Source organism: Trichosurus vulpecula, chromosome 4, assembly GCF_011100635.1.
Source record: "Trichosurus vulpecula isolate mTriVul1 chromosome 4, mTriVul1.pri, whole genome shotgun sequence".
Classification (NCBI taxonomy): Eukaryota; Metazoa; Chordata; class Mammalia; order Diprotodontia; family Phalangeridae; genus Trichosurus; species Trichosurus vulpecula.
This window is the reverse complement of record NC_050576.1, coordinates 117,714,159-117,741,932: the sequence shown is the minus strand read 5'-3', so window position 1 is coordinate 117,741,932 and position 27,774 is coordinate 117,714,159. Positions and strand designations below refer to the sequence as shown.

General features: G+C 41.6%; 1 protein-coding gene across 1 annotated transcript in view; it reads right to left on the bottom strand.

The window, feature by feature from the left end:
- SMYD2 (SET and MYND domain containing 2) overlaps positions 1–26,003 on the bottom strand; it is an 85,114-nt gene extending 59,111 nt beyond the window's left edge. The window contains exon 1 of the mRNA XM_036757636.1: positions 25,635–26,003. Within this exon, the coding sequence (XP_036613531.1) occupies positions 25,635–25,825 (191 nt within the window). The 5' untranslated portion in view covers positions 25,826–26,003. The remainder of the gene's footprint in view (positions 1–25,634) is intronic.
- Positions 26,004–27,774: the final 1,771 nt, after the last annotated feature.

Genomic DNA, 27,774 nt, shown 5'->3' with positions numbered 1-27,774 from the left:
TGGGGACAAACAATAACAAAAGCATAGAGACAAGAGAAAGAGTGTCATGTGTAAACAACCGGAAGAAGGCCAGTCCAGCCGGCCTGCAGGGAGGGAAGGAAAGGCAGGTTGGAGCCAGGTTGTGAAGGAGCTTTAAATGCCAAACTGGAAAATTTGTATTTTACGCTGGAGGCAATGGGGAGTCACTGAAATTTATTTTCTGCAAAGCAGATTATAACTATTCTCAAAGGCTGGGCTGCATACATTTGATTTATTAAGTTGCTTAGATACAGTAGCTAAATTTTGGGAAATAAACACAGATGCTTACAGTATCTTTTTAGTTCATAAGGAAAGTATCCTGGCAACCAGTTTTTAAAGAGGAAGCCATGGGTTCCTTTCATTCTTCTGCTCCTGGCTCCTAGCTCAGGACTTATGACTGAATATTATGGATTCTCGTCCCATTGCATCCACCTGCTACCTCCTCGGCCTCTTCTCTCCATCTGGGAGAATGAAGCGACATTGACCTTTTATAGTCAGCGTGTTTGTTTGTGTTTAAAGTTGGATCTAGTTTGAAATATTTCAGGTTACCCTTATGTTAAAAAAAAGACAAAGGTGGAGATGGGGCACAAACTACTAAAGCACAGCCTTATTCCTTTTTTACAGGATTTTATCCTGTCTTTCCAAAGCCCTGGTCTTACTGGCACATTTCCTTTCCCCCTCTGGGGCATCAAGGTGTCTTTGAACTCTTAAGGTATGTTCACATAAACAATGTAGGGGGAGGAAGGAGAGGGAATGACGCCATGGGAAAATACAGACTTGCTACTATTAGAATGAGAACTTGGAATATGCCACTACTGTCCAAGGAAATCAATTTGAACTGAAAGAAAAAAAAGATGTACAGGGTGATTAATGCCTTTGCTTTTAAAATTCCAAAGCCATGAAGGCCCAAAAGTCTGCGATGTAATTAACAAATCCTGCTAGTTAAGGCAGTGATTGTCACAGGTGCTGTTGGTCTAGATAAAAAGAAATCTGATCATACGAGCACCAAACACTTTCTGAGATGAAGCTTAGCAGGTTTTTCCATGAAAGAAAATGATACTGGCATGGAAGGGGGTTTGCAATAACAATGATTTTTCACCAAAGGTGGTAGGAGATGAGAACTGACAGGCAGGGTCTGTAGACCCAGGCAAATGAAAAGAGAAAAGAGCTTAGGTCCACAAGGTAACCTAAGAAATAAGAAAAAATAGGAAACAAAATTAAGCTCTCACATTTCTTGTGGGATTGTATAAATTGGCTGTCCAACCTCATTTCTGGGTGAAATGAAAGTTGAGGAATATTAGAATCTTATTTATTATGAATGATATTGGGGACAAGGACAATACTTGTGCTACAGACCATCTGTGTCATATAGTGACAGAGATGCACAATTTAATCCACGGTATAACTGAATTGGTGTGTGCAGCAGGGTGCTTTATAACAGGGCCTTACTATACGTTTATATTAATGCGGACCTTTGTTCTTGAGCTCGTTAAAATTTAGAGTCCAGTTCCTCTATAGGAGGCAGGTACCTTTTAGGACATTAAGGTAGAAACTAATAGGTTTTCCCAACTATTGGAACTGGTGCCATGATTTATGGGGAGGAAGCAGGGCTTGGTGGTCAGCTCAGCACCTGAATGATAAGGGGTGAAGTTTCATTCATTCTGACTTCACTGATCAGGAGTATGTGATAATTCAGACCCCAGCTCTGCTGACTTTTATCTTTGTGTCACTAAACAAGAGTGTAAATTGGTTCTCATCCATTTCTTAAAGCACCTGCAGCATTTTCTAAATCTTATAGCTTCCTCCCCTGCTCCCTTCTCTAGGGTTACAGTATATCCTTTCAAATAACAAAATTATCATTCTTTAAAAACACCGTATAACCCCAATACAGAAGTTCTTCAAATAGGTTTTTCTACCATTTAGAAAAAAAAAAAGCTATTTTGTCTTGCCTTAAAAAATAATTATTATTTTCTTCCTCTAGCTTTCCCTGAATTCTATAGGAATGAAGAGAATTGCTATCCTCACTTTCTTCTGTAGAAACACAAATAGCATTTTTTGGAGGGGAGGATAAATAACAATATCTCTAGTTCTTCCTACTTATGTGCTGCTGTCTTACCAAGAAAAGAATTCAATTAATGTCATTTGGAATATCCCTTCCAGTGCTCCTCTCAAACATTCTGGCTGCAGAGTAATAAGAAAACACACAGGTGACTCCAGAGCCAAACTCCAGGCGAGCTGGTAATTGGCCAGCTGTTTTGCAGGCATCCCTGATGTGGTCTCACTTCTTCCTTTCCCAAGTTGCACATGCTCCCATCAAATGTTAGAGACAAGAGGCAAAGAATGCTTTCTTAATTCGAATTCATAGATACTGCACCCTCTCTCTCTCCTTTCACCAGAATAGCAGACTAGATCTCCTTGGTTATTTTCCACTATGAAAAGTCAGGTTATGGATTTTTCCAAAGCACTTGTTAGCAATTTCCTTAAACAAATAGTTGTATTTTTCAACTAAAAAACCTGACTCTATATATTTCAGTGATTTTTCCAGATTTCTTTTGATACTTGGGGATTTTATTAACTACTCGGAAGCAAAGAATATATCTGTTTTAAAAAAGCGGGGTGGCTGCATTTGTTGATTGACAACAGCCAGGGACATTCAGATTTACTTGCTGAACTAAACTTTATTCTGCAAAGCATTAAGCCAGGCTTTTTGTTTGGTCCACATCTGTATGTAAACACCTTCTTAAGCAGATGTAACTTAGAGTCTTAGAGAGAGTGATGCCCAGTGGTCTGAGCCCCAGACAGAACATCAGGAAGGCAAACATTGGATCTGAGTCTCAACCTTACAGATCGCTAGGTGTTAGACCTTGGGAAAGTCTCAAACACTCTGTATCTCAGCGTTCTCATCTGTAAAATGAGAGTGTTGGACTAATAGGTCTAAGATCCTTTTCATCTCCAGGAGTCTGTGACTTCTAAAATACTTTTCACTGTGTCATTCCTTTCTTTAAAAACTTTTAGTGAGGGGGGCAGAGCCAAGATGGTGGCAGGTAAGCAGGGACTAGAGTGAGCTCCGTACTGAGTCCCTCCAAAAACCTATAAAAATGGCTCTGAACCAATTCTAGAACGGCAGAACCCACAGAACAGCAGAGGGAAGCAGGGCTCCAGCCCAGGACAGTCTGGATGGTCTCTGGGTGAGGTCTATTCCACACGGAGCTGGGAGCTGGGAACGGAGTGGAGCAGAGCCCAGCCTGAGCAGCGTGGAACAACCAAACTTGGAGTCGGGCGGATGGGGCCCCTAGCACCCTGAATATGTGAGCTGCGGCAGTTACCAGATCCCTCGACTCACAAACACCAAACACTGCGGAGAAGGTTAGTGGGAAAAGCTGCGGGAGTGGAAGGAGTTCACTGTTCGGCTTCCAGCCCCCAGGGCAGTGGAGGTGGGGCAGCTACAGCTGTTGTTACTTCCGGCTCCAGGCCCACCTGGTGAGAGGAATTAAGTGGCGGATCAGAGCAGGAGTGCGCAGCCTGCCAAAGATCTAAGCCCAGTTCGGGTTGGGGAAGGAGCAGTACTGGTGTGGCAGAGCTGGCACCTACCCCCCAAACGTGGAACATAGAACTCGTTAGTCTACAAGCAGTCATACCCCACTGAAAAACTCAAGGGTCAAGTTAGTTGGTTGGGAATATGGCCAGGCAGCGAAAACGCACCGAGATTCAGTCTCAGACTTTGCATTCTTTCTTTGCTGACAAAGAAGACCAAAACATACAGCCTAAAGAAGACAACAAAGTCATAGAGCCTACAACAAAAGCCTCCAAGAAAAACATGAACTGGCCCCAGGCCATAGAAGAACTCAAAAAGGATTTGGAAAAGCAAGTTAGAGAAGTAGAGGAAAAATTGGGAAGAGAAATGAGAAGGATGCGAGAAAACCATGAAAAACAAGTCAATGACTTGCTAAAGGAGACCCAAAAAAATACCGAAAAATACACTGAGGAAAACAACACCTTAAAAAACAGACTAACTCAAATGGCAAAAGAGCTCCAAAAAGCCAATGAGGAGAAGAATGCCTTGAAAGGCACAATTAGCCAAATGGAAAAGGAGGTCCAAAAGACCACTGAAGAAAATACTACTTTAAAAATTAGACTGGAGCAAGTGGAAGCTAGTGACTTTATGAGAAATCAGGATATTATAAAACAGAACCAAAGGAATGAAAAAATGGAAGACAATGTGAAATATCTCCTTGGAAAAACCACTGACCTGGAAAATAGATCCAGGAGAGATAATTTAAAAATTATTGGACTACCTGAAAGCCATGATCAAAAAAAGAGCCTAGATACCATCTTTCAAGAAATTATCAACGAGAACTGCCCTGATGTTCTAGAGCCACAGGGCAAAATAGAAATTGAAAGAATCCATCGATCGCCTCCTCAAATAGATCCCAAAAAGAAATCTCCTAGGAATATTGTCGCCAAATTCCAGAGCTCCCAGATCAAGGAGAAAATACTGCAAGCAGCCAGAAAGAAACAATTTGAGTATTGTGGAAACACAATCAGAATAACCCAAGATCTGGCAGCTTCTACATTAAGAGATCGAAGGGCTTGGAATGCGATATTCCGGAGGTCAATGGAGCTAGGATTAAAACTAGAATCACCTACCCAGCAAAACTGAGTATCATGTTCCAAGGCAAAATATGGACTTTCAATAAAATAGAGGACTTTCAAGCTTTCTCAGTGAAAAGACCAGAACTCAATAGAAAATTTGACTTTCAGACACAAGAATTAAGAGAAGCATGAAAAGGTAATCAAGAAACGGAAATTGCAAGGGACTTACTAAAGTTGAACTGTTTTGTTTACATTCCTACATGGAAAGATGATGTGTATGATTCATGAGACCTCAGTATTAGGGTAGTTGAAGGGAATATGCATATATATATGTTTATGTATATATATAAGTGAATGTGTATGTATGTATATCTATGTGTATATGTATGTATGTGTATATATATATGTGTTTTTATATATATATGTGTGTGTGCTTTTATACATATATATATATATATATATATATATGTAAAAGAGAGAGAGCAGACACAGGGTGAGTTGAAGATGAAGGGAAGATATCTAAAAGAAATAAAATGAAATTAAGGGATGAGAGAGCAACATACTGAGAGAGGGAGATAGGGAGAGATAGAATGGGGTGGATTATCTCGTATAAAGGTGGCAAGAGGAAGCAGTTCTGTGGGAGGAGGGGAGAGGGCAGATGAGGGGGGAATGAGTGAACCTTACTCTCATCGGATTTGGCCTGAGGAGGGAATACCATACATACTCAGTTCGGTGTCTTACCCCACAGGAAAGAAGAGGGAGGAAGATAAAAAAAAATAAAAGGGGGGGGATGATGGAGGGGAGGGCAGATGGGGGTGGAGGTAATCAAAACAAACACTTTGGAAGGGGGACAGGGTCAAGGGAGAAAATTCAATAAAGCGGGATGGGTTGGGAGGGAGCAAAATGTAGTTAGCCTTTCACAGCATGAGTATTGTGGAAGGGTTATACATAATGATACATGTGTGGCCTAGGTTGAATTGCTCGACTTCTTGGGGAGGGTGGGTGGGAAGGGAAGAGGGGAGAGAATTTGGAACTTAAAGTTTTAAAAACAGATGTTCAAAAACAAAAAAAAAAGTTTTTGCATGCAACTAAAAAATAAGATACACAGGCAATGGGGCATAGAAATTTATCTTGCCCTACAAGAAAGGAAGGGAAAAGGGGATGAGAGGGGAGGGGGGTGATAGAGGGGAGGGCTGACTGGGGAACAGGGCAACCAGAATATATGCCATCTTGGAGTGGGGGGGAGGGTGGAAATGGGGAGAAAATTTGTAATTCAAACTGTTGTGAAAATCAATGCTGAAAACCAAATATGTTAAATAAATAAATAAATAAAATTAAATTAAATTAAATAAAACTATTAAAAAAAAAACAAAAAAAAACTTTCAGTGACTGTTTACTCTTTCGGGGATGAATATACTCCTACTGGTCTAGAGCTGCTACCCGCTCACTACTCCTGTAACTCAAACCCCTGCCCTTTAGGCAGAATGATTCTGCCCCTGAAAGAGGGGTCATACACATTCCTACCACTGTTCACTGAACCAAATACATGAAATAACCTCTCTTTTCAAGTTCCACCCATTCTTCAGATCCAATCTCAAGTTCCATTTCTTTCACTGAGACTTCTTTTTAACTATTCCAGCCCACACGATTCTCTGCCTTCTCCGAACATTTTGAGAAGCAGCATGAGAGCCCAAAGATGGCAAACTTGCAGCCTGCAGCCCAACCAGTTAAGATATAATTGGGAAATGTTTAAAAAAACAAATAAAATGACAATACAACACAGATAATGTTAATTTGAGGTTTCCTCAATCAACATGCAATTTGCAGGGATCCACTTATATTTGAGTTTAATACCAATGAGGTAGTGAATGGAATGCTGGACTTGGGAGTAAGGAAGACCTGAGTTCAAATTCTGCCTCTGATACTAACTATACAGCCCTGGCCAAGTAACTCAACCTATCAAACAAATGTCTCTTTCCACAGCACCATACTGCATTTCCTGTGCGCTGTAAAAGGGATTGGATGGTCTCTAAGATCCCTTCTGATCAGGTCCTTTCTATAGGCAGCTCGGTGGAGCAGTGGATAGAGTGCTGGAGTCAGGAAGACCTGAGTCCAAATCCGACTTCAGACACTCACTAGCTGTGTGACCCTGGGCAAGTCACTTAACCTTTTTTGCCTCAGTTTCCTCATCGATAAAATGAGGTGGAGAAGGAAATGGCAAACCACTCCAGTATCTTCACCAAGAAAACGCTACAAGGGGTCAAGAGAGTAAGATATGACTGAAAATGACCCAACAACAACAACAAAAAGGTACCTTCTAATTGTGAGATTCTGTGGTCACCATTTAGCCTCCTTTAGATTCTCCAAGAGAGTACTTGAGGATCCTCCAGCACCTTTGTTAGGTAGGTGCATCAACTACATTATCTGCAGATGTGTGAAAGTAACAAGCAATCAGATGCCCAGCTGATGGAATCCTGGATAAGAGAGTTTCCCTGCCTGGTTTTCCTATAAAGACTGTTAGGATAGTGTTAATGATGGTTAAAAGGAACCTAACTCCCATGGAAGAACTGCAAATATGTTAGTCAACACTCATGCTATTGGAGATTCTTCCACAGGAGCCAAAGATCAATAAAAAACAGAGAAGCTCCTATTCCCCAAGAATCCACTAAAAAAAAAAAAAAAGAAAAAGACAGCTTTATATACAATGACGACTTCAAGTGTCAGGCTACAGTAGCAGCCCGTATTTCCATCATTTAATTAATCAATCAGTAAGCTCTTCTTAGGGGGTAGCTAGGTGGTGTAGTGGATAGAGGGCCAGACCTGAGTCAGGAAGACTCATCTTCCAGAGTTCAAATCTGACCTCAGACACTCACAGGTTCTGTGACCCTGGGCAATCACTTCATAACCCTGTTTGCCTCAGTTTCCTCACCCGTAAAATGAGCCACAGAAGGAAATGGCAAATTGCTTCAGTATCCATGCCAAGAAAACCCCAAGTGGGGTCATGAAGAATCAGGCACAACTCCACAACAACCAGTTTTTGTTAAGTGCCTTCTATGTTCCAGAATTCTAACGCGCTGGGCACTGGAGATACAAAAAATGAGACAATCCCTACTCCTAAGTAGTTTACATTCTATAATTAATACTTTAAGGTGTACAAAGCACTTTTCTTCACAGAAAGCCTCTGATGCGGGCAAGGCAAGTGCTATTTTATCCCCATTTTATTGATGAACTGTCTAAGAGTGGAATAGGCTATGCCTTGGGGAGTTGTGAGTTGCTTATTACTGAAGGTCTTAAAGTAATTGTAGGATGCATGAATATTTGCTGAATATTCCTTTTCTGGGTAAGAATTAGATTAGATCAGGGGTGGGGAACCTGCAGCCTTCAGGCCACATGTGGCCTTGTAGGTCCTTAAGTGTTCTATAAAATTTGGATTCAGTCAAAAGACTGAACTTAAGGACCTACAAGACCACATGTGTCCTGAAGGCTGCAGGTTCCCCACCCCTGGATTGGATCAATGTTTTGCTCCCTAAGTAATTTAATTCTCTGGACCTCAGGTTCTTCACCTGTAAAATGATGGAGTTAAGACTACAGCATAGCTTTTCAACCTTGGGGGCTTGTGAACTTGATTTCTAAAAATATTTTAATAACTAAATATATGTATATTTAATAACTAAAAATAGCTTAATAAAATATTATTCTTTTCCTTTGCAATCCTGTGTATTTTATTTTCTGAATCTGTGGTAGGAATAATATTCTAAGCCCTGCACTCAGAAGAGTGAAGATAATTTTTCCCCTTAAAAGGTACTAAATTTGGTTGGTTCAAGTCGCTGGCCTTACTTCCTGGTGGTCCAAGTACAGAGCAGCAATGGGGAGCTCTCTTGGCTGGAGGATCGTGATAGATAACCCAGATAATGATCAACTCGAAACGTCCTCAAAGTCTCTCCTTGCTGACTATCCTGTTATGATTCGGTAAATTTTCGAAACGTCCTCAAAGTCTCTCCTTGCTGACTATCCTGTTATGATTCGGTAAATTTCCTTTTCTTAATTATTGAATGATCTTCATGTGAATCACTCTGTTTTCAGTATTGAAGCTAAACTACCAGGAAGGCAGGCCCATCTCAGAACAGTATTTTAGCATACTATTCAGAGAAGGGGACCACAGGCTTAATGAGACTGCCAAAGGGGACTACAACACAAAAAGGGGCTACTAGAAGCAAAGATTCGTTATAGTTCTAAAGATATAATTCTATGAAGCCAGCAACTGATTCAGCACCAAGGGGCAATTAATTTTTACCAATCTGTAAAACTTCTACTGCCGAAGGCCCTTACTTTAAAACATCTATAAACAAACAAGCAAACAAAAAATTTGACTTTTGACAGATAAGGCAAGACTTATCCCTTAATTCTGTGTGAATAGGCACAAACTCTTGTCCAGGGTGGGAAAGTCATGTTGACCACATGTCTGGGAAAGCACAGACCCTCCTGTGTCTTTAGGCATGACATAGCACCAGGGTTTGCAATCAGCCACGAACTCCCAGGCAGTAGGGGATAATCATTTGGTTCTGTTTTTCTTTTTTGTTTTGTTTTTTTGCAGTGGTGTCAGGTAGTTGTTACAATAATTACAGCCTTGTGTTTTAAGGATCTACTTAGTGTATCTTTTTGAGAAACATAATTACTAACAAAATATAAGAGTTTTAAAAATGAGTGGGGGCAATGCAAAGGACACTTTTGTTTTGTTCATAAACAGAAGGGGATCAAATTCTTCAAATTTTCCTATGTCCGACAACAAAAATGAAGCACATCTGGACTGGCTCCCCAAAAAGTAAAAGAAAAATTCACATCTGTCCAGAAGTAGAACACCGATCAATTAAAAACTAGGTTTATTGACTGGCTCGGATCAGAGAAGGGTTTGCCAAAACTGCAGTGCGATATTTGTGGAATGTTTTGTCAGATGAGAGCCTGAAGCCAGCAAAGCTTTCTCAACATCTGAAGACAAAGCAATCAGATTTTCTTTCTAACAAAAATTTCTTGAAATGAAATGCCAAAGTAATTACTCTTAACAGTATTTATTAGTAAAAAAAAATCACTAGCAGAGACTTTGCATTCTAATTGCTTTTCAGATCATTGCTGGCAAGAATAATAGTTGGCATTTTTATTTTATTTTCAGAATTGCTAAGTGCTTTATATAGATGATCTCATTTGGTGAGGCAGCAGGTGTGATTTTCCCCATTTTGCAGATAAAGAAAGTGAGGCTTAGGTCAAGGACTGGCCAAGAGCAACATAGCTCACATCTAAGGCAGATTTCAAATCTCATTTAACTCCAAGTCCAACACTCTTTCCACTACATTAATTACATTATTAATTACAACTAGGGGGTATAGTGGATAGAGTGTCAGGACCTGGAGTCAGGAAGACTCATCTTCCTGAGTTCAAATTTGGCCTCAGACACTTCTTAGCTGTGTGACCTGGACAAGTCACCTAACCCTGTGTGCCTTAGTTCCCTCATCTATCAAATGAGCTTGAAATGGAAATGGAAATGGCAAACCACTCTAGTATCTTTGCCAAGAAAACCCCAAAGGGGGTCACGAAGTTAGACACAACTGAACAACAAATTTAGTCGATAAAGTCAAAGCACAGTAATTGGTTGATTCATAGCCTTTCTCTACATCTTATAATCACATGTATGATTCTTAAGAAAACAAAAACTAGTAAGAAAGTTCAATAACCACAACGATTATCTTCTCTTTCTACAAGTTTATTATATTTTCTTGCATAACATTTAAGTATCTTTAAATATATTTCTTAATATGAATTTTTTCCTTTAATAAGTGAAAAGTTAAATAAAATGCTTTTATTCTCTTTATTGAAGAATTTAATAAATACATGTATTATGTACCTAGTCACAATGTATATAGTGCTGAACCTACAGTCAGAAAGACCTAGTTTCAAATCCCCTAGCTGACACTTCCTAGGTATGTGACAAAGGGCAAATACCTTAGCTCCTATATGCTTCAGGCAATTGCCTCACACTGACCATAGGCTGCCATGCGCCTTGAAGGTCTCTAGCCTAACAAAATTACAGATTTTAATAATAATAGCAGTAGTAGCTTTATGGGTTATAAATAACTTTACATGCATTATCTCAATTAACTTTCACAACAACCCTGAGATACCATTGTCCCCATTTTACCGATGAAATTTGAGAGTGAACTGGGAAGAGCCATAATACATGGCCTCTCCGGTCCCTTCCAGCTCTAGAAAGATTATCCTATGTATCATCTACCTATGGAATTTTAGCAACTGATGGCAGATAACTTGGATATTTATACTATTCTGCAAGTAGTTTGGGATAGATAACTTCTGAGGCCTCTTCTAATTTGGAGTTCTAGAAAAAGGATTTCAGTTTGGAGGAAATCCTTCACGTTGAGATGATAATGATGAGACAGGGCTTAAGGCTACAAAGGATTGTGGCCCAATTGCCATTCTGGGGTAATACGCAAAGTCCAACTTATTTTAAAGGCCAGACCATAAAGAACTGCTGAACTGACTATGCAAGGAAACTAAGGCTAGGGACTGGACCTGCAATACTAGTGATTACAGGGAGCTCCCGGATGAGAAAACTCCCTCTATGGATGAAGATCAAGTCTTCTCTGCACACTTCTTAAACTATTTTTCTTGGGGTTTGTGTGTGTGTGTGTGTTTTCTTTTGCAACATGGCTAATATGGAAATATGTTTTGCATGACTTTACATGTATAATTGATATCAAATTGCTTGCCTTCCCAAGGGGTGGGGGAGATGGGAGGGAGTGAATTTAGAACTCAAAAAAAATTTTTAAATGTTAAAATTTTTACAAGCAAATGGGAAATATTTAATGAAAAAATTATATAAGCATATATAGCGTATGTATGTGTATGTGTGTGTCTATCTATCCTTCTCTGAAACTTAAAAAGTTTCCTAGAGTCCTGAAAGGTTATTTATTGGCTTACTCAGGAATACAGTCTGTATGTGTCAGAGAAGTAAGTGGAACTCAGGTCCTCCTAATTCCAAGACCAGCTATGACATTATACTGAATTCTCTCCAAAGAAGCCAAGCAAGACAAGGAATAAGTCAGAAGTAAGTTACACTTAAAAGATTAAAGACAACAAAATCTCCGAGAGATTGAAGAAGATAAATTGTTGAGTCCTGAAGCCCTGAGGAAATCTTCAGAAGCCATATGGGGGGAAGGATTTTTCTCATAGTTGTGGGTCCACGCCCACTGAAACTTTCATTGAAGCTAAGGTTCTTGATCTGAAATCTATGCAAGGAATCTTTAGCCACTCCAAAAAAAAAAAAAAATTCTGCCACAAGTTAAGGCATTCCTCAATCTAAAGTTGGGAAATAGGTCTTGGAAGGGCTGAAATACTTGGGGACTTTGTCAAAACAAATCTAGTTTGGACAGAAATTCATGATTTGATCCAACATCTAATTCTAAAACCAGTTGGATCTTTTGTCATTTTGCATTTGGTGACATATATTGTTTGCTAGTTATTCTCAAAAAATTTCATGTGATGTGTTATTTCACAGTAGATGACACATTTACCGTTACAAAATTGACTGAAAAACACAAAGTACAAGTCTCACTGCACTTATTGCTCATTAACTATAAAAAGCACTTGATTCTGTAATAATAATAGCTAACATGTATATAGCACTATGTGCCAGACCTCAAAGGCTCTCTTTCAACAAGTTACTTCCTATGCATAGATCACAATTATTCAAGACTCCTTGAAAGCTATAACAACACAGATAACCTTGTCTGACAACTGTCGGTTCACTTCTGATCAGGTGATGTATAAAGAGGGAGAAGTAAGCTTACCAAAAGTGTTTGGCATGGTCATGCAAGAGATCTGAGCTGAAGGATTCCTCTACTTCACAAGGCCCTTAAGATCCTCCTATTTGCAGATGCCACTCCCATAACACTGCAGAGCCTCTTGGAGGAGATCCACAATCCCTCAAGAGTGTGGCCTAATCATCTACACAAGAAAATCCAAGCATTTAAAAATGTATACTCTAAACATTGGCACATATATTTAGATGGACAGCCTATAAAGCTCATCCCTGCCCTCAAGGAGATTACAATCAATTTTTTTAGAGGGGCTGTACATCTATAAATAGAAAAGAAATGTATACAAAATAAATTATAAAAGATAAATACAAAGATGATTTACAAGGAGGAAGGTACTAGAAGCCGGGATGATGGCTGGTAGCTAGAAGGCTGCCCAAGTTCCTGAGAGTCACAGCTGGTTTCTCTATGAATGAGCAAGTTCTAAAGGAAAGCTGTTTCCTGAAACCACAAGATATTTTGTTTTGTTTTTGGTGTTATTTTTCCCATTCAGTGGCACATTTTTGCCCTTTAAAGAAGTCTTGAAGAGCTCTGATTTCCTTCTGTTCTATTGTGTCTTTGTGAATGCCTTTGCAATTGAGAAGGAGTATGCTGAGAGCAATGGGAACCTGTCCACAGAGCTCACACAAAATGAAGTGCACGGCTCTGGCTGCCTCACTGGCTCACTGACTCAGTTAAAAAAACTCGGGGCTTATGAGGTCAAAGTCAAGGGTTCAAGCCTTGAATAACCAACCCAGTTATCCTAAAGCTCTTGTATAGCAAGAGACTATACCCCAAGACACCTCCCCACCCCCAAAAGGAGAAAGAACAAGAAGTCAACCTAGAGAAAACTCAGGTTCTGAAGGGAGGACATTTGCAATTCTTTTATGGCAGACAGCAGCAGACCTGGTTATATTCTGACTCCCTAGGCAAAACTCTTCTGGGTGTTTTTAGAAGAATTATTCATCATCACGGTAAAGGGAGAGGATTATGGGCTTTGGGATCAGAGGACCTACGCTGAAATTCCACTTCTCATGCTTATTACCAGTGTGACCTTGGGCAAATCACTTAACTTCCTCAGGCCTCAGTTTCCTCATCCTTAAAAATAAGAAGGGGATAGACTGGATAGTCTCTGAGGTCTCTTTCAGCTGTATAGTTATAATTGTCATCTTTTTCTAACATTGATGAGAATCCCCTTGTAAGTCACAGATCAAGGCAGCGCTGTGCTGGAGAAAGGGCACAGGATTTGGAGTCCAAGGAGCCGTACTCAGCTCCTGGCTTTGCTTTCTTAATACCTGTATAACCTTAGACAAGTCACTTACTCTCTCTGGGCCTCAGTTTCCCCATTTGCAAATTGAGGGGTTTGGTCTCCACATTTTATGGTCCTTTCAGTCAGTAGACTGGTGAATAAGCATTTATTAAGTGCTTACTACATGCCAGTGGAGAACGAAACGGCAAACCACTCCAGTATCTTTGCCAAGAAAACCCCAAATGGGATCACAAAGAGTCAGAAACACCTGAACAATAAAAAACATGCCAGCATCTGTGCTAAGCCACAGGAATACAGACACAAGCAGAAAGACAGACTTATGAGGAGCTTACATTCTCATGAGGAAGAGAGCACACAAAAGGAAGCTGAAAAGGGGGCAGGGAAGGGTGATTAAGAGAGGGCAAAGCAAAAGAAAGAAGACAAAGCTGGCCTGGGAACCCTCTCTTAATGGAAGTTCTGGCACAGCCATCCAATCAGAAAGGAGAAGATAAATACAGGCAAGTTTCCTGGCAAAATGTTAGAAGGTGCTATTAAAAAGAAAGATTTGGATTAGCCATCAACGCTGGAAAACAAAATCGATGAAAAATGAATGTTGCCCTGCCTTTGGCTGGGCAGCCCGCCAAGAAAGTCTATCAGTACATGTATCTTGGATAGGTACTGTAGATGGTCAATGAACAGGGTCCAGAACTAAACAAGAGAAATAAGAGTGAGCGGAGTACCATTTGAAGAACTGGGCAGAACTTTTGATTAGCACCACTGCTTTTGACACCAATATCTTTCCACTAGGGCTAAATGATTTTGAATCATAGAAGACCATGATTTCTGAAAAATCAAAATTAGAGGTGAACCAAAGAACAATGATAAGATGCAGCACGCTGGCTATAAGAAAGCTGCCTCATATTACCAACAAGAATTTACATGAACATGGAGAAATTTTTAAAAGACCTCAAGGATATGTATGACTAGAAAAAGATGGAGACTAATTATATATGAAGAGTGAGGGACGGCAGACAGACTACCTGAGGGACACACATCATCCACTAGGTAACACAAATATCAGAGAAAGGCTTCTTGTACACTACAAGTTATGGAAAGGCCTGGACAAAAATTACATGCAATGAGAAGGTGTGGATGCACTGTGACATGTGCCAACGTGAAGAGTATTCACAACCATAAGGGCATAAGTCCATCAAAGTATTGCTAACAGAAGAGTTAGTAAACATTTAGAAAAGGGAAAAAGATCAAAGATCGGTCAAGAAGAGGTCATGCCAAACTAACAATTTCCTTTTTCTGACATTGCTACCAGACTGGCATATCAGAGCAATGCCATAGACCCAATAAACTGGATTTGAGCAAGGTATTTGACATTCTCTCATATCCTTTCTAGGCAAGGGGAATAAGTTCTATACGACTATACAGTTAGGTGGATTCAAAACTGGTTAAATGACTGGACCCAGAATCAAATAGAGTTATGTTAAACAGGGTATTTATAGCAGGATGCCTCAAAGTTCTGTTCTTTGGTTGACTGTGTTAAAGATTTTTTTAATGACTCAGATGAAGGCATATGTGGCATGATGAGGGACAGCTACTAAAATATCTGAAAATCTAACAAGATCTTAACAGATTTAATGGTGGACAGAGGCTAATAAGATGAAACTGAATCATGATAAACTGTGAAGTCCTGAGCTTTAGCTCCAAAAGCAGAAAGATGGCAGGATGGCAGAAGCAAAGCTGGTTAACAATTCCTGTGAAAAGTAATCTGGGGGTTCAAGTGAACTGCAAACCCTGCATGAGTCAACAGTATGACCCGGCAGACAAAATAAAAAGGCTGATGCCATGTTAGGGTAACAGAAGTCTAGTATCCACAACAGGGACGATGACAATCCTGTTGTGTGCTGTTTTTCTAAGACCACATTTGGATTATCTCCATTCAGTCATGGGTACGCTTCTGAAAGGGCTTTGACAAGAGGCAGCATGGTTTCATGGAAAAGAGAGTAGATTAGGAACTCTGAGGGCCCAGGTGCAAATATCAGTTCTGCTATTTACCACCTAGGTGTGATCCTGGTACTTAGACTCAGTTTCTTAATCTGTAAATGAATGGGTTTAATGAGGGGATATCTAAGGTCTTTTTAAGCTCTAAACTCTATCCATTCAGGAGGGTGATTAGCCTGGCAAGGGGACTGATTACCATGTCCTAAGAGGATCAGTTGAGGGCAGCAGGGATGTTTAGCCTAGAAAAGCAAACACTTAACAGTCTCATGATAGCCTTCTTTAAGTAGTTAAAAGACTGACGAGTGGGAGAGGGATTATATTTGTTTTGCTTTACTACTGACAGCAAAACTAGGTGGAACAAATGAAAGCTTTGGAAAGGCAGATCTCAGAGAGGTGGGCTGGCACATGCCTATAATCTCTGCTGCTAGGGAGGCTGAGGCTGAAGCTGGTGGTTCACCAGAACTCGGAGTTCTGAGCTGTAGTGTGTGCTAAACTGACAGGGCATCCAAACTAAGTCTAGCATTAGCAGTGTGAGTCACTGAGAGCAGGGGCTGGCTATCAGGCTGCCTAAGGAGGAGCAAAGTGATGGACTATGTTGGAAAAGGAAAAGGTTAAAGCTTCTGTGTTAATCAGCAGTGGGATGGGGCTCATGAGGGGGCTGCTGCACTTCCAGCATGGGAATCCATGAACTTTTAAAAACTATATTTTGATAGCTGTATTTGGATAAAATTTATTTCTTTTGTAGTTCTATGCGTTTTATTTTATTTTATGGGTCGATAAAAGAGGCCTATATAGGCTTCGTCAAACTGCTGAAAGGAGTCCATGACACAAAAAAACGATTAACTCCTTTAAAGAGAGTCTGGCTAGCCACTTAAAAATGCTTTACAGAAGATTCTTTTTTTTGAGTGGTTAAAAAAAATAGTGCAATGAATTAAATACTTCATCATTTTTTTTTATGAATTTCTTTTTTAAATTAAATTTTATCTGCACCCCTCTCCAACCACTGTGAAGGCAAGATACAGGTTAAAAACATACTTAGTCAAGCAAAATTAATTCCTGAATTGGCCATGTCCAAAAATTAAAAAAAAAAGCCCCAATCTGCCCTCTGAGTCTATTATCACCTGTTAGGAGGTGGGTAGCATGTTTCATCTTGAGTCCTCTGGAACTGTGGTTGTTCACTGTGTTGATCAGAGTTCCTAAGTCTTTCAAAGTTGTCTTTATAATATTATTGTTACTGTAGACATTGTTCTCCTGGTACTGCTCACTTCACTTTGCATCAATTCATAGAAAATTTCCCAGCTTTTTCTGAAACCATCCTGCTTGTCACTTCTTATAGCACACTAGTATTCCGTGACAGTCACATACCACAACTTGTTCAGCCACCCCCCCCAATTCATGGGTTACCCCTTGGTTTCCAGTTCTTTGCCACCATAAAAAGACCTACTATGTATATTTTTGTACAAGAGTTCTTTTCTTCTTTCTTTGATTTTTGAAATGATTCACAATCAGGAAAGCATGAGACTCTATGGCCTCTGAGGTCCCTTCCAGCTCTGAAATTTAGTGACTCATTGCTATTTAGGTGCTCTTTCTCAATCCTACCATGCTAGTCCTATCATCAGTGATGCAGTTTGCAGATGTACTTCTGCTTGTGATCTCCACAAACTTCAACTATTTAGAGCAACATCATCTCAGTTCACTAAAAATTTGTATTTTTGTAAAGTCATGGATGGGAGATGATCATTTTACTTGCTACCCAGGAGTCATGCTTAGATCAGGTGGCTCAAACCTAAGGCTGCAAGAACAAAAGGGCTAGAGTCACATGCAATCCTTGGATGGCTTTTTTTTTTTTTAAAGAATTGGGATCTTTCCATCAAAGCTGCTGTGTGACCACAAGCAGAAGAGTTTCCACATTGGTAATACAGGGATAATAAAACTTAATCTCCATCTCAGAGTTTCTGAGAAAAATTAATCAAAATCAACCTCCTATTGCCTAGTACTGCACTATTAATAATTAAGGAAGTTACCTATAGAGTACTTGGGACACCAAAAGAAAGAACTGTGTCACCGGCAGTGTTATTAAGAAAAGCAACATGACGACGCAGTGCAAAGAATGCTAGACTTGGAGTCAGGAAAATGCAGTTCAAATCCTGCTTTACACACTTACTAGCCATGTGACCCTGAGTGAATCACTTAACTTCTCCTAGCCTTTCTCATCTGTAAAATGGGAATGATACCAGTACCTGCCTCATAGAGTTGTGGTGAAGAACAAACGAGATAATGGATGTAAACTGCTCTGCAACCTTAAGGTGTTGCCCATTAATTCTTCTTATTGCTTTTAGTGTTTAATAGGGGTTGATGAAGAGAGGAAATAACTCAATAATCACTGTTCCAAAATTAAATTAGGAAAACTTTTAAGGCATTTCCATTCCCTAGGCTCAGGTAACAATCAGCAAAGAAGTAAAAGTTTATCAAGATAAGAAGGGCCCTAAATTAGGATTTCTTTTTAACTTCAGCAATCCGTAAGAGTAAATTAAACTTCCGGAAACATTTTGGAAAAACTTTCATTTTTAAAACCAACTAGTGAAAAGTCTAGTAGATTTTCACTTGGAATTTTAGGACTTTTCCTCAGCAGGGGCATATTTTAGTAACATTGCTATGGTGCAAAAGGTAAAGCGGAAGTCAAGACGAGATGCTCACGTAAAACCGACCTTTTCTTTGAGTTTAGGCAGATGAACATAACAGTGTCATTAAAGGGAAATACAATAAACCTGAGTTAACAGACACAGTAATAATTTACTTTTATAAAATTATTTAAGAATCAGAATATTTGGAGCTGAAAGGGAGATTTGAAGGCTATTAAGTTAAAAGAAAAAACCTTTAGAAATTAATGGTATAGCAGGAAAAGCACTGGATATGGAATCTAGACACTGGGTTCATGTCCCAGTTCTTCCTGTTGGTCAAGCTATGTAATCTTGGTCATATATGACCTATCTGGGTCTCTATTTCCTTATAACTTCAACTAGATATTTTTAAGGGATGGCTCTGCTCTAAACCCTATAAGCCTATGCTAATAAAAATTATTCACCTCCTCCATATCCCAGCAAGATCAAGGTGGTATAAAAACTGTAAGGACATTATGCTGTCTTTGAGTGAATAAACAGAAAGGGGATATCACACCAAGTCAAAAAAGGGGAGTCTAAGGTACCAAGACAAACCAGCAGTACCAACTTCAGACATCAGATGTTGGTGCCTTAGTACTGTTAAGTCCCATTTTGTTTTAAAGGCAAAAACAGGGGGACAGTAACTTTGGAATCTCCAAAATATGACACAAAACAACTGTGAATTCACAACAAAGAAGAACTGGATTAAAATTAAAGAATGGGAGATTGGATGACAGTTGTGCAGTGACAATTTTATACAAAGTTTTCTTGGAAATTATCTTTAACTATCCCATGTTCTCAAATAGGTCTTTTGTGTTCCTTACCAGATTATGTACACCCTTTAAGACGACTAAAGTATTGATTGTTGCCAAACTATACCACTTAGTCCTCGACTTTTAAAAGGATTTACAAAGGATCTGAGAGTTTTGAAAGCTGTAAAAAGTAATGCTAATAATCGGGAAAGAATAACACCCAAGAGGATTTGAATGACTGTATCATAAATATTTTCAAAATTTAACTTTCTCACAGCTTGAGCCCAAAAAGATTGTGGGGGTCTGAAGATATGTAAGACAAAGGTTGAAAAATAGTTGTCTTTCTAGAGTTCTCCGAGTACAGGGGAGTGATAATATAGGGGATCTTTATAGAGTATTTTAAGATTTGCAAAGTGCTTTTAGATATATTATCTCTCTGATCCTCCACAATTTCCTGATTGCAAATCCAGCATTTTATCTAACAAATGACAGAAACTTTTACATTTCTTAGCACAGTAGTTCTGGTTCTAGTAAAATCTAAAACATGTAGCAAACCCAAGTTAAGACTGCCTCTTATCTGCTTTTTAATGTCTTAAAGCAATTTATTCTTTCCCTTAGTTTTGCTTAATTACTTTGAACTATATGACTTTTTCTTCCAAGGGGAAGAATTGATTTAAAAAAGCATGGTAAAATGGAAAGAACATTGGCTGTGAAATCAGAGGATCTCAGTTTGGATCCCTGCTCTGGGCAATGCTGGAAAAAAAAAATCACTGCTTCCATGGGCCTCAGTTTCCTTGCCTGTCAAATGAATAGGTTGGCTGTAGATGCGGTCAAAGGTCCCTTCAGGCTACAATCCTAATATCATCTTTATGAAGGAAAGCAGAGCTGAAATGCCCTGTCAACGATCACACAGAATATGATTAAAATCCCTGGCTGTACCAGAGACAGGGCCACACCATTCTTCTGCCGGAGGTCACTTTTTTTGTTGGAGAACAGATCTATCTCAACATTTCAAGAGGATAATTTTGGGGACCTGTGTTTCTGGGAGTTTTTTAAAAGAGGTGCTGGATGATGGTTTTAGTTCATTGGTGAATTTCAACTACAAATCTGCTGTTCCTTTTTATCTGCAATGCGTTCCAAATGTGCCGCCGGCCTCTGAGGCCCAGCAAATTCCAGCAGAAAAGCTTCCCCCTGCATATGAAAAATATGCATGACATGGTACCATAATATCTGAAGTCCTAAAAGACCACTACTTGCCCCAGCTGCAAGAATCCTGCTGAAGATTAAAGAACAGAGAAATCCAATCATTCTGCTTTAGTAGCAATATCCTTCTTGCCATGTGGCAAATACACCTTCCTGCCCCTTTTCCAATATCCTTTTATTTCACTTTAAAGTATTCTTATAGTCTGTGTTGGAGGATCAGGCAAAGCTCTAACCACATGTAGGTGTTTGGGAGTATTGCCCCATTTTCATGAAGAACTACATGTAAGACCTACCACAGCTGGAAATCACCCATCTCAGTGATACTGTTTATGTCAAACAATCACAAGATCTCAGAGTTGGAAGGGAGGTCTTCTAGTCCAATCTAATAATTCACATATGGCCTGACCAGAACAGAGTACAGTAATAGGTATCATTTATTTGCTCTATACAGAGCAAATTACTATTTTGGGGGTGCCACCAATAGAAAAAACTGGGAGAAGAGAGCTCTGGATTTGGAGTCAGGAAGACCTGAGTTCAGATCCTGCTTCAGAAACTTACTAGCCATGTGACTGGGCTCGTCATTCAACCTCTCTCAGCCTCAGCTTCTTCATCTATAAATTGGGGATAGCAATAATACCTACACCCCAGGATTGTTGTGAATATGAAATAACATATGTTAAGTGTGCTGCAAACTTTAAAGCGCTACATGAATGTTAGCTATTATTATCACATCTTTTATCAGAGGAAGTTGTGCTTACTTTCTTCCCCTAAAGATTCTCCACCAACTGCTGCTCTGAATCAACTTCATCCCCATAAGAAAGCTTTTTTTTTTTTGGTATGGTAGGGGCTATTTCCTGTAGATGAACAGACTGGAGTTTATTGAGGGGAGGAAATAGCTATGGTTCAATGGCTGATGAAACACGGATCGAAGCCCAGCCCAGGAGGATATAGGCATTTAATTGATTCCATTTGATTAAAAGGAGAGAGAGATTATTATACATTACGATAGAAAACAACAGGAAAGGTCCATGTTATTGAATCCAGAATAAATTTGGGGGACAGTCACAGAAAAAAATAATTTATAAAACCAGTAAGTCCAACATTAGTAGAACTCCTAGGTCCCAGTAGCTTTGAGACAGCTCAAGAAAGTAATTATGAGTATACTTTTTAAGACCAGGTAAATTTCAGTGAGTTGAGTATGATGCAAATTTTCCCAACTGGGTCTCTACTGGCACAAGGGATACATGAACTGGGGAGGGGGGCTATTTGCTGTGCCCAAACCCTGTGGAATGAGATCAGAAGTTAAAATATGGCCTGAAAAGACTTGCCCTATGGTACTGTACACAGAATGAATAGCCAATGGTAGCAATGCGGCTGTGGCTACTTTCTTCTTTACTGAGAACAAGAACATAATTCACATTCATATAAATGCGCTAAGATTTACAGGGTGCTTTCTTCACTATCTTTCACCAGATCCCTCTCCCCTCCCCCCCAATATCCTATCTCTTGCCAAGTCTTGTCCATTCTATCTTCTTAACATCTCTCATTCTCCCCTCTGATCCTGCCACCACCCTGGTGCAGACCCTCATCTCCACGTGTGTGGACCCTTATAACAGCCTGCTGGTGCATCTCCCCACTGCAGTCCATCTTTCCCTTGGCTGTCAAACTGATCTTCTAAAAGTTCAGGTCTGACCTTGTCACCCTCCCCAGCCATTTAAATAAACTTTGACTGTTCCTATTACTTCTGGTAGCAAACATAAAATCTTCTGTTTGGTTTTGAAAGCTCTTCCTAACTGGGCCCCTTTCTACCTTTACAGTTTCCTTACACCTTACTCTCCCAACTGTGTACTATTAGGTCCATGACACTGACCTCCTTGCACCAGAAACTCCCATCCCTGTGCATTTTTACTAGTTGTTCCCTATGCTAAAATCCCACTTTCTGCTAGAAGCCTTTCCTGACCCCTCTCCCTGCTTGATGCTAGTGCCTAAGAGGCATCCAATTTATCCTATCTGTATCTTCTTTGCTTGCATTCAACTGTGAGATCTTTCAGAGCAGGGATGTTTGCGGGAGGGGGGCGTCTTTCTTTGCATCTCCAGGCTAAGCACAACACCTGGACACATAGTAGGCGACAAAAAATGCTTACTGACTTTACAACCACTTGTCAGGCAGGAAATACAAGTATTATCAAGCCTGCTTTAAAGATGAGGCAATTGAGGATCTGGGAAATTTATTAGCTTAAGATCACAGATTCATTCTCATTTTTGTAATAGTGCCTGGCATGTCTTAGATGCTTAATAAATGCTGGTTGATAGCCCATCATGTACCCAACCTGCAAAATTTCATTAGCCTCCATACTCAAAGGCTCATCAACCCCTTCTTACTTTCCTCCTTGATTAGAGAGAGAAAAGCTTCTCTCAAATTCTTTGTTTAAGGAAGGCATCCATGCTCCCAAGCAGGCCTTTCCTCCAAGCCTCCCTCCTTTCCTTTAAGTCAGGTTCTTTATTTTATTTGTATCCCCAGCCCAGCACTTAGCACAGTGCCTGGTACAAAGGAGGTGCTCAATAAATGTTTATTTGATTGACTGTAAGAGACACTTCATGCCCAGGTTTTTTTTTACTCTAGGACCAAAGATTTTCATACTAGACTATACTATGAAGCTGGATAGGGCTAGGACCCAGCTACAAGACCTTTATATTTTCTGAAGCTGTTCTAATGCTGATGAAACATTAATAGTATCTTCTGGACAAATAGCTATCTATCAAAATCTAAAAAATCTAGTCCAAGGTTAAAGCACCTTGGGAAACACATTTTACACTGAACCACCCTCAAAAGAGGAATTTAATTTTGTCACTCACTGAAGAAGTTCCTATCACCCTGAGACTGCAGAATGTCTCATTTCTGAAGAGCTTAATGTTTTCTTTAATACAGGTCTAAGCTGGTTTGCTAAAACAGTATTACAAGGAAAATGGGGAGGGGGGAACTTATCTTAAGCCATATTCATTACAACAAAATTCCTGTACAAGAAGAATTAGATTAGCCTTTGGCTTTCTTAACCCCAGGGTCCATGAACATATTTAAAAAAATTTTTTGATAACTATTTCAATAAAATGTTTCCTTTGTCTAACACTATATATTTTATGCTTTTAAAAACATTCTGACAGGGGGTCCATAGGTTTCACCAGACTATCCAAGGGGTCCATGACATAAAAGAGGTTAAGAATGTCTCTGCTGTAGAGGTTTGTTGTAGGAGGATCTGACTTGTACACTTTCTCATTTGCAGTGTTCTCCCCACATTCCTCTGAGGTAGTATGAAGACAAGGATGCATTATCCTTACCATGGAGATGGAAAGGCACAGAAAGTGACTTTCTCTGGGTGACATACTCAGCAGAGGGGCTGTTTCTCAAAACAAATCTAATAAAATCTTTAAAAAAAAAAAAGCTGATGGGCTTGAAAGAACTTTGGTCTGTCATTCTCCTGCTCTGAATGACTTTGGTTTGGCTTTCTAGAGATGGAGTGTGTGTGTGTGTGTGTGTGTGTGTGTGTGTGTGTGTGAGAGAGAGATTTGGGGTGGGCATGACACTTCAAACAGAAGTGTCAGTATCAGACAGATGTCTGTAGTTTCTGAATGAAAATGGGGACTGCAGAAAGACATGGGCAGGAAGCGAAGGCGGACAGAGACACTGTGAATACAGACTGAATCAATACAAACTTGATCAGGACTGGTAGAACTGATGTCTAAGGACATTTGTACTGAAACCATACTGAGCAAGTGGCTTTTGTTGTTGTTGTTCAGTCCTTTTGGTTGCGCCACATTCTTTGTGACCCCATTTGGGGTTTTCTTGGCAAAGATATTGGAGTGGTTTGCCATTTCCTTCTCCAGCTCATTTTCCGGATGAGGAAACTGAGGCAAGCACGGTTAATTGACTTGCTCAGGGTCACATAGCTACTAAGTGTCTGAGGCCAGATTTGAACTCAAGAAGGTGAGTTTTCCAGGCTCCAGGCCTGGTATTCTATCCCCTCTTAAAAACCCCTAAGAAATATGTATTAGATACCTGGTCTGGGCAGAGTCTAGAGTATGTGAACAGCAAAATTAAGTCACAGAACTCCAGAGAGTTGGGTTCTAGTTCTGACTCCACAACTTATTAGCAAAATTACAGTTTCCACTTCTCCATCTACCAAATTAGATACCACCAGGTGCCCAGCCAGGCAGAGAGTTTCATACCAATGAAATCATAAATGAGAAAGTGCAGGCACATTGTTTACAAAGCACCGTGCAAACATAGTATTATTAATCTTCTTATCCCTCTTAAACAAGAGATGCAACTCATGATTATAGGAAGGCTCTCTCTACACCTCAGCAATATTTATAGTCATACTCTGATAATAATCTGGGATAGAAAAAGTGACTTTGCCCACAGAATGTGTCAGTCAAGGCTTGAACTCCAGCCTTCCTGACCGACAAGACGACTCCATCCACTCACCCACACTGCCTCTGTTTGGAACTGAAGTCTCCCCAAACACCGCCTTGTCCAAAGCTTCACCTGCACTCATGGGATTCAGGGAAGAAGCCTCTGCTAAGGAAGCGGGCCAAGAAGGGGAACAGATGGGGAAGGTGTGTGGCCCTCCCCAATTTAAAGCGTGTCAAGTGTGGCAGGTGCTTTGAGCCTACACATTTAAAAGTTCTGATTTGGGTAAATACGTGGAGAAAAGCCCAGGGGTCCCCGCGATTGGGGAAGTGACAGATGGGCTGCTCGCTGTTCCCCAAACTTGGGACGCAGGTTCGGAACGAAACCAGGGGCAGTGTTTGCATCGCCTCCCTCTCTCCTATACCATTTTCTGGCCCCAGAAGAAAGATCTAGGGGGGAGGCTTGTTTGGGTCATTGGGTCCAATCTGCCCAAAGAAACTTGCTCCAGGGCAGAGACCTCGGCTCCAGCCGGTGTCGGCCCCAGGGGCTGGCGTCGTTATTAAGTGATTGAATTTGCGAAGGGGTGGGGCTGGAAAACTACCCAGAGCCCAGCGGAAGCCCCCGGGACCTATAGATCGGACCCTTCCTTCCCCCAGGGCCTCCCCCGCCAACTCCTCCCCCGCCAGCCCCAGAGGGCTCTAGGACCACGCGGAGCCCGCGGGCTCTGTCCCGCTCACTTCCTCCCTTCTTGCAGCCAGCTGCTGCTGCTACTGCTGCTGCTGCCACCACTGCCACGGGGGTAAAAAGGGAAAGGGGAGCCCCGGTTCGGGGGGTAGGGGCATCTCCCCCACCCCGGGGCCGGGGCGCGCGCCCTACCTGGCGAAGCAGTATTCGCAGTGGTTGCCCCGCTCGTTGACGGTGAGCACGTAGGTGTAGGCCGGGCAGGAGAAGAGCAGGTCCCCGACGCCGTAGCGCCGGCGGGCCCGCAGCCCCCGGCCTTTGCCCGGGCTGAAGAACCTCTCGATGCCCACGTCCTCCCCGTCGCCTGGCGCGCCTTCGGCTCTCATGCTGGGAGCGAGCCCGGGGCCCCCGCCACAGCGTGCACCGACTGCCCCGCCCTGCCCCGCCGCGCACGGCTCGGTCCCGGGTCCGCCGCCGCTGCTCCCCGCGGCGCACTGAGAACGGAGGGCGGCCGGGGGGATGCCAGCCTGGGAGGTGGGTGCCGCCCGCGGTCAGCTCCCCGCCTGCTGTTACTGGAGAAGCGTCACCTGGAGCCGAGCCCGCGGCGGCGGGGGGGGGGGGGGGGGTTCACACCCGCGTGGGGAGCTGGAAAATCAATCCGGCGAGGCGCGCTGGAAAGGCCCACTAGCTCCCCGGGGAAGTACTGCAAGCCACCCGCCTGGTCCTAGAGCCCACCCACCGAGGTGCGGGCGAGCGGGCGGCCCCGGCTCGCCTCCTGCCCCCCCCCCCCCACGCCCCCGGCCCTTGGCTTCCGGCCCGTGCTTTCCCCACGTTACCTGCCCCCACCCCCTTTCTTAGCTGGGGGACACAACACACTCACCTGAAAAGTGGGTGTGGCTAGCTGGAGAGGGGATTCCGGCTGGTGAGTCTGATGTGGAAGTGGGGGGAGGTGGGGCGGGGTGGTCTTCTGAGGCCATCCGCTCTTATATCTAAATATCGTGAGATTGAGAAGTGCGGAGGTCTTCAACCCCCCAATAAGTCCACAAGCACTTGTTAGGCGGTTACTATAGGTGTGTTAAGGAATACAACACAGAATAAAAGTCATTAACCTCCGCCTCCCCTCCCCCCCAGCCTGCCCTCAAGGAGCTCACAGTTGAATGGGGGCGGGGCGGGGGCAGATAACACGCAAACCCCAGTGGACGCACAAGAGCTGTACAGGATGAATTGGAGGTAACCCTGGAGAGGAAATGGATATTAAGGGAGATTGAAGCTGAGACATAGGAAGCCTGCGGGCACAAATGAGGAGGGAGAGAAACTGAGGCCAGCAAAGGTCACGGACCGCCCACATTCCCCTAGGTAATAGAGCTCCTGAGACCTTGGACCCAGAGCCAGAAGTGCAGCTTGCTTGTTTTACAAAGGAGTAAAGCCGGACGCGAAAAGGACCTCCGATTTCAAGTCCAGGGCTCATTGCAGTATGACTTACTGTCTGTCGTTAGGTTTTCATGTAAAGCAACATACACAGTTAAGTTGCCTTTAAAATCCTCAAAGAAAGGTGAGTTATCCGCGCCTGGAGAAAACCTAAACCCTCTCCTTGTCAGTAGGGGTAGAGAAAGATAAATGGCACCTAGGGATTTTATAAGGAAGACGTTGGAAGAAGTTGCAAAGAAATTAAGAGGATTAGGAGGCAAAGGCCTAGTCTTGAGACTAGAGGTTTTTCAAATTTGCACAGTATTTTCCTGAGTTTCTAGTTTACATTAGTTTAAAATCCTTCCTGGTCCCAGAGTGCTAGCTAAATACCAAATCTAAGAGATTAGTCTAGACCTGGGGTGGGGAACCTGAGGCCTCTAGGTCCTCAAGTTCAGACTTCACAGATCAAATCCCCTTTAATAGGAGGATTTGTTCTGTAAAACTTGAATTCCATTAAAAGGCCTCACTCAAGGACCTAGAAGGCCTCGAGGCTGCCAGTTCCCCACCCCTGGCTTTGGATTATCAGTAAAATCAATAAAGTTAGTTACCTCTCTGTCTGGTGGATGGTCACTTAGAGGAGAGATTCAAAAATCTCCCCTGGGGTTTAATAGTTGGGAGGCTGTATGAAGTAGCTGATAAAGCAAGACCTAGGAATCTGGGGGTCCAGCTAGTCACTCTGTCCTTTGCAGTTGTGTGAGGTCAACTTACTTGAGGTTTACCAAACTGTAAAACAGGGACAATAGTAATTGCTGTCATGCTTTCCTCAAGGGTTTGAATGAAAAAATGATTTTCAGTAGAAAATACAAAAATTATACTGACTATTGTATGAGGTGGCTATATAGTGTCTTGGAATTCAAAGATGGGAGGG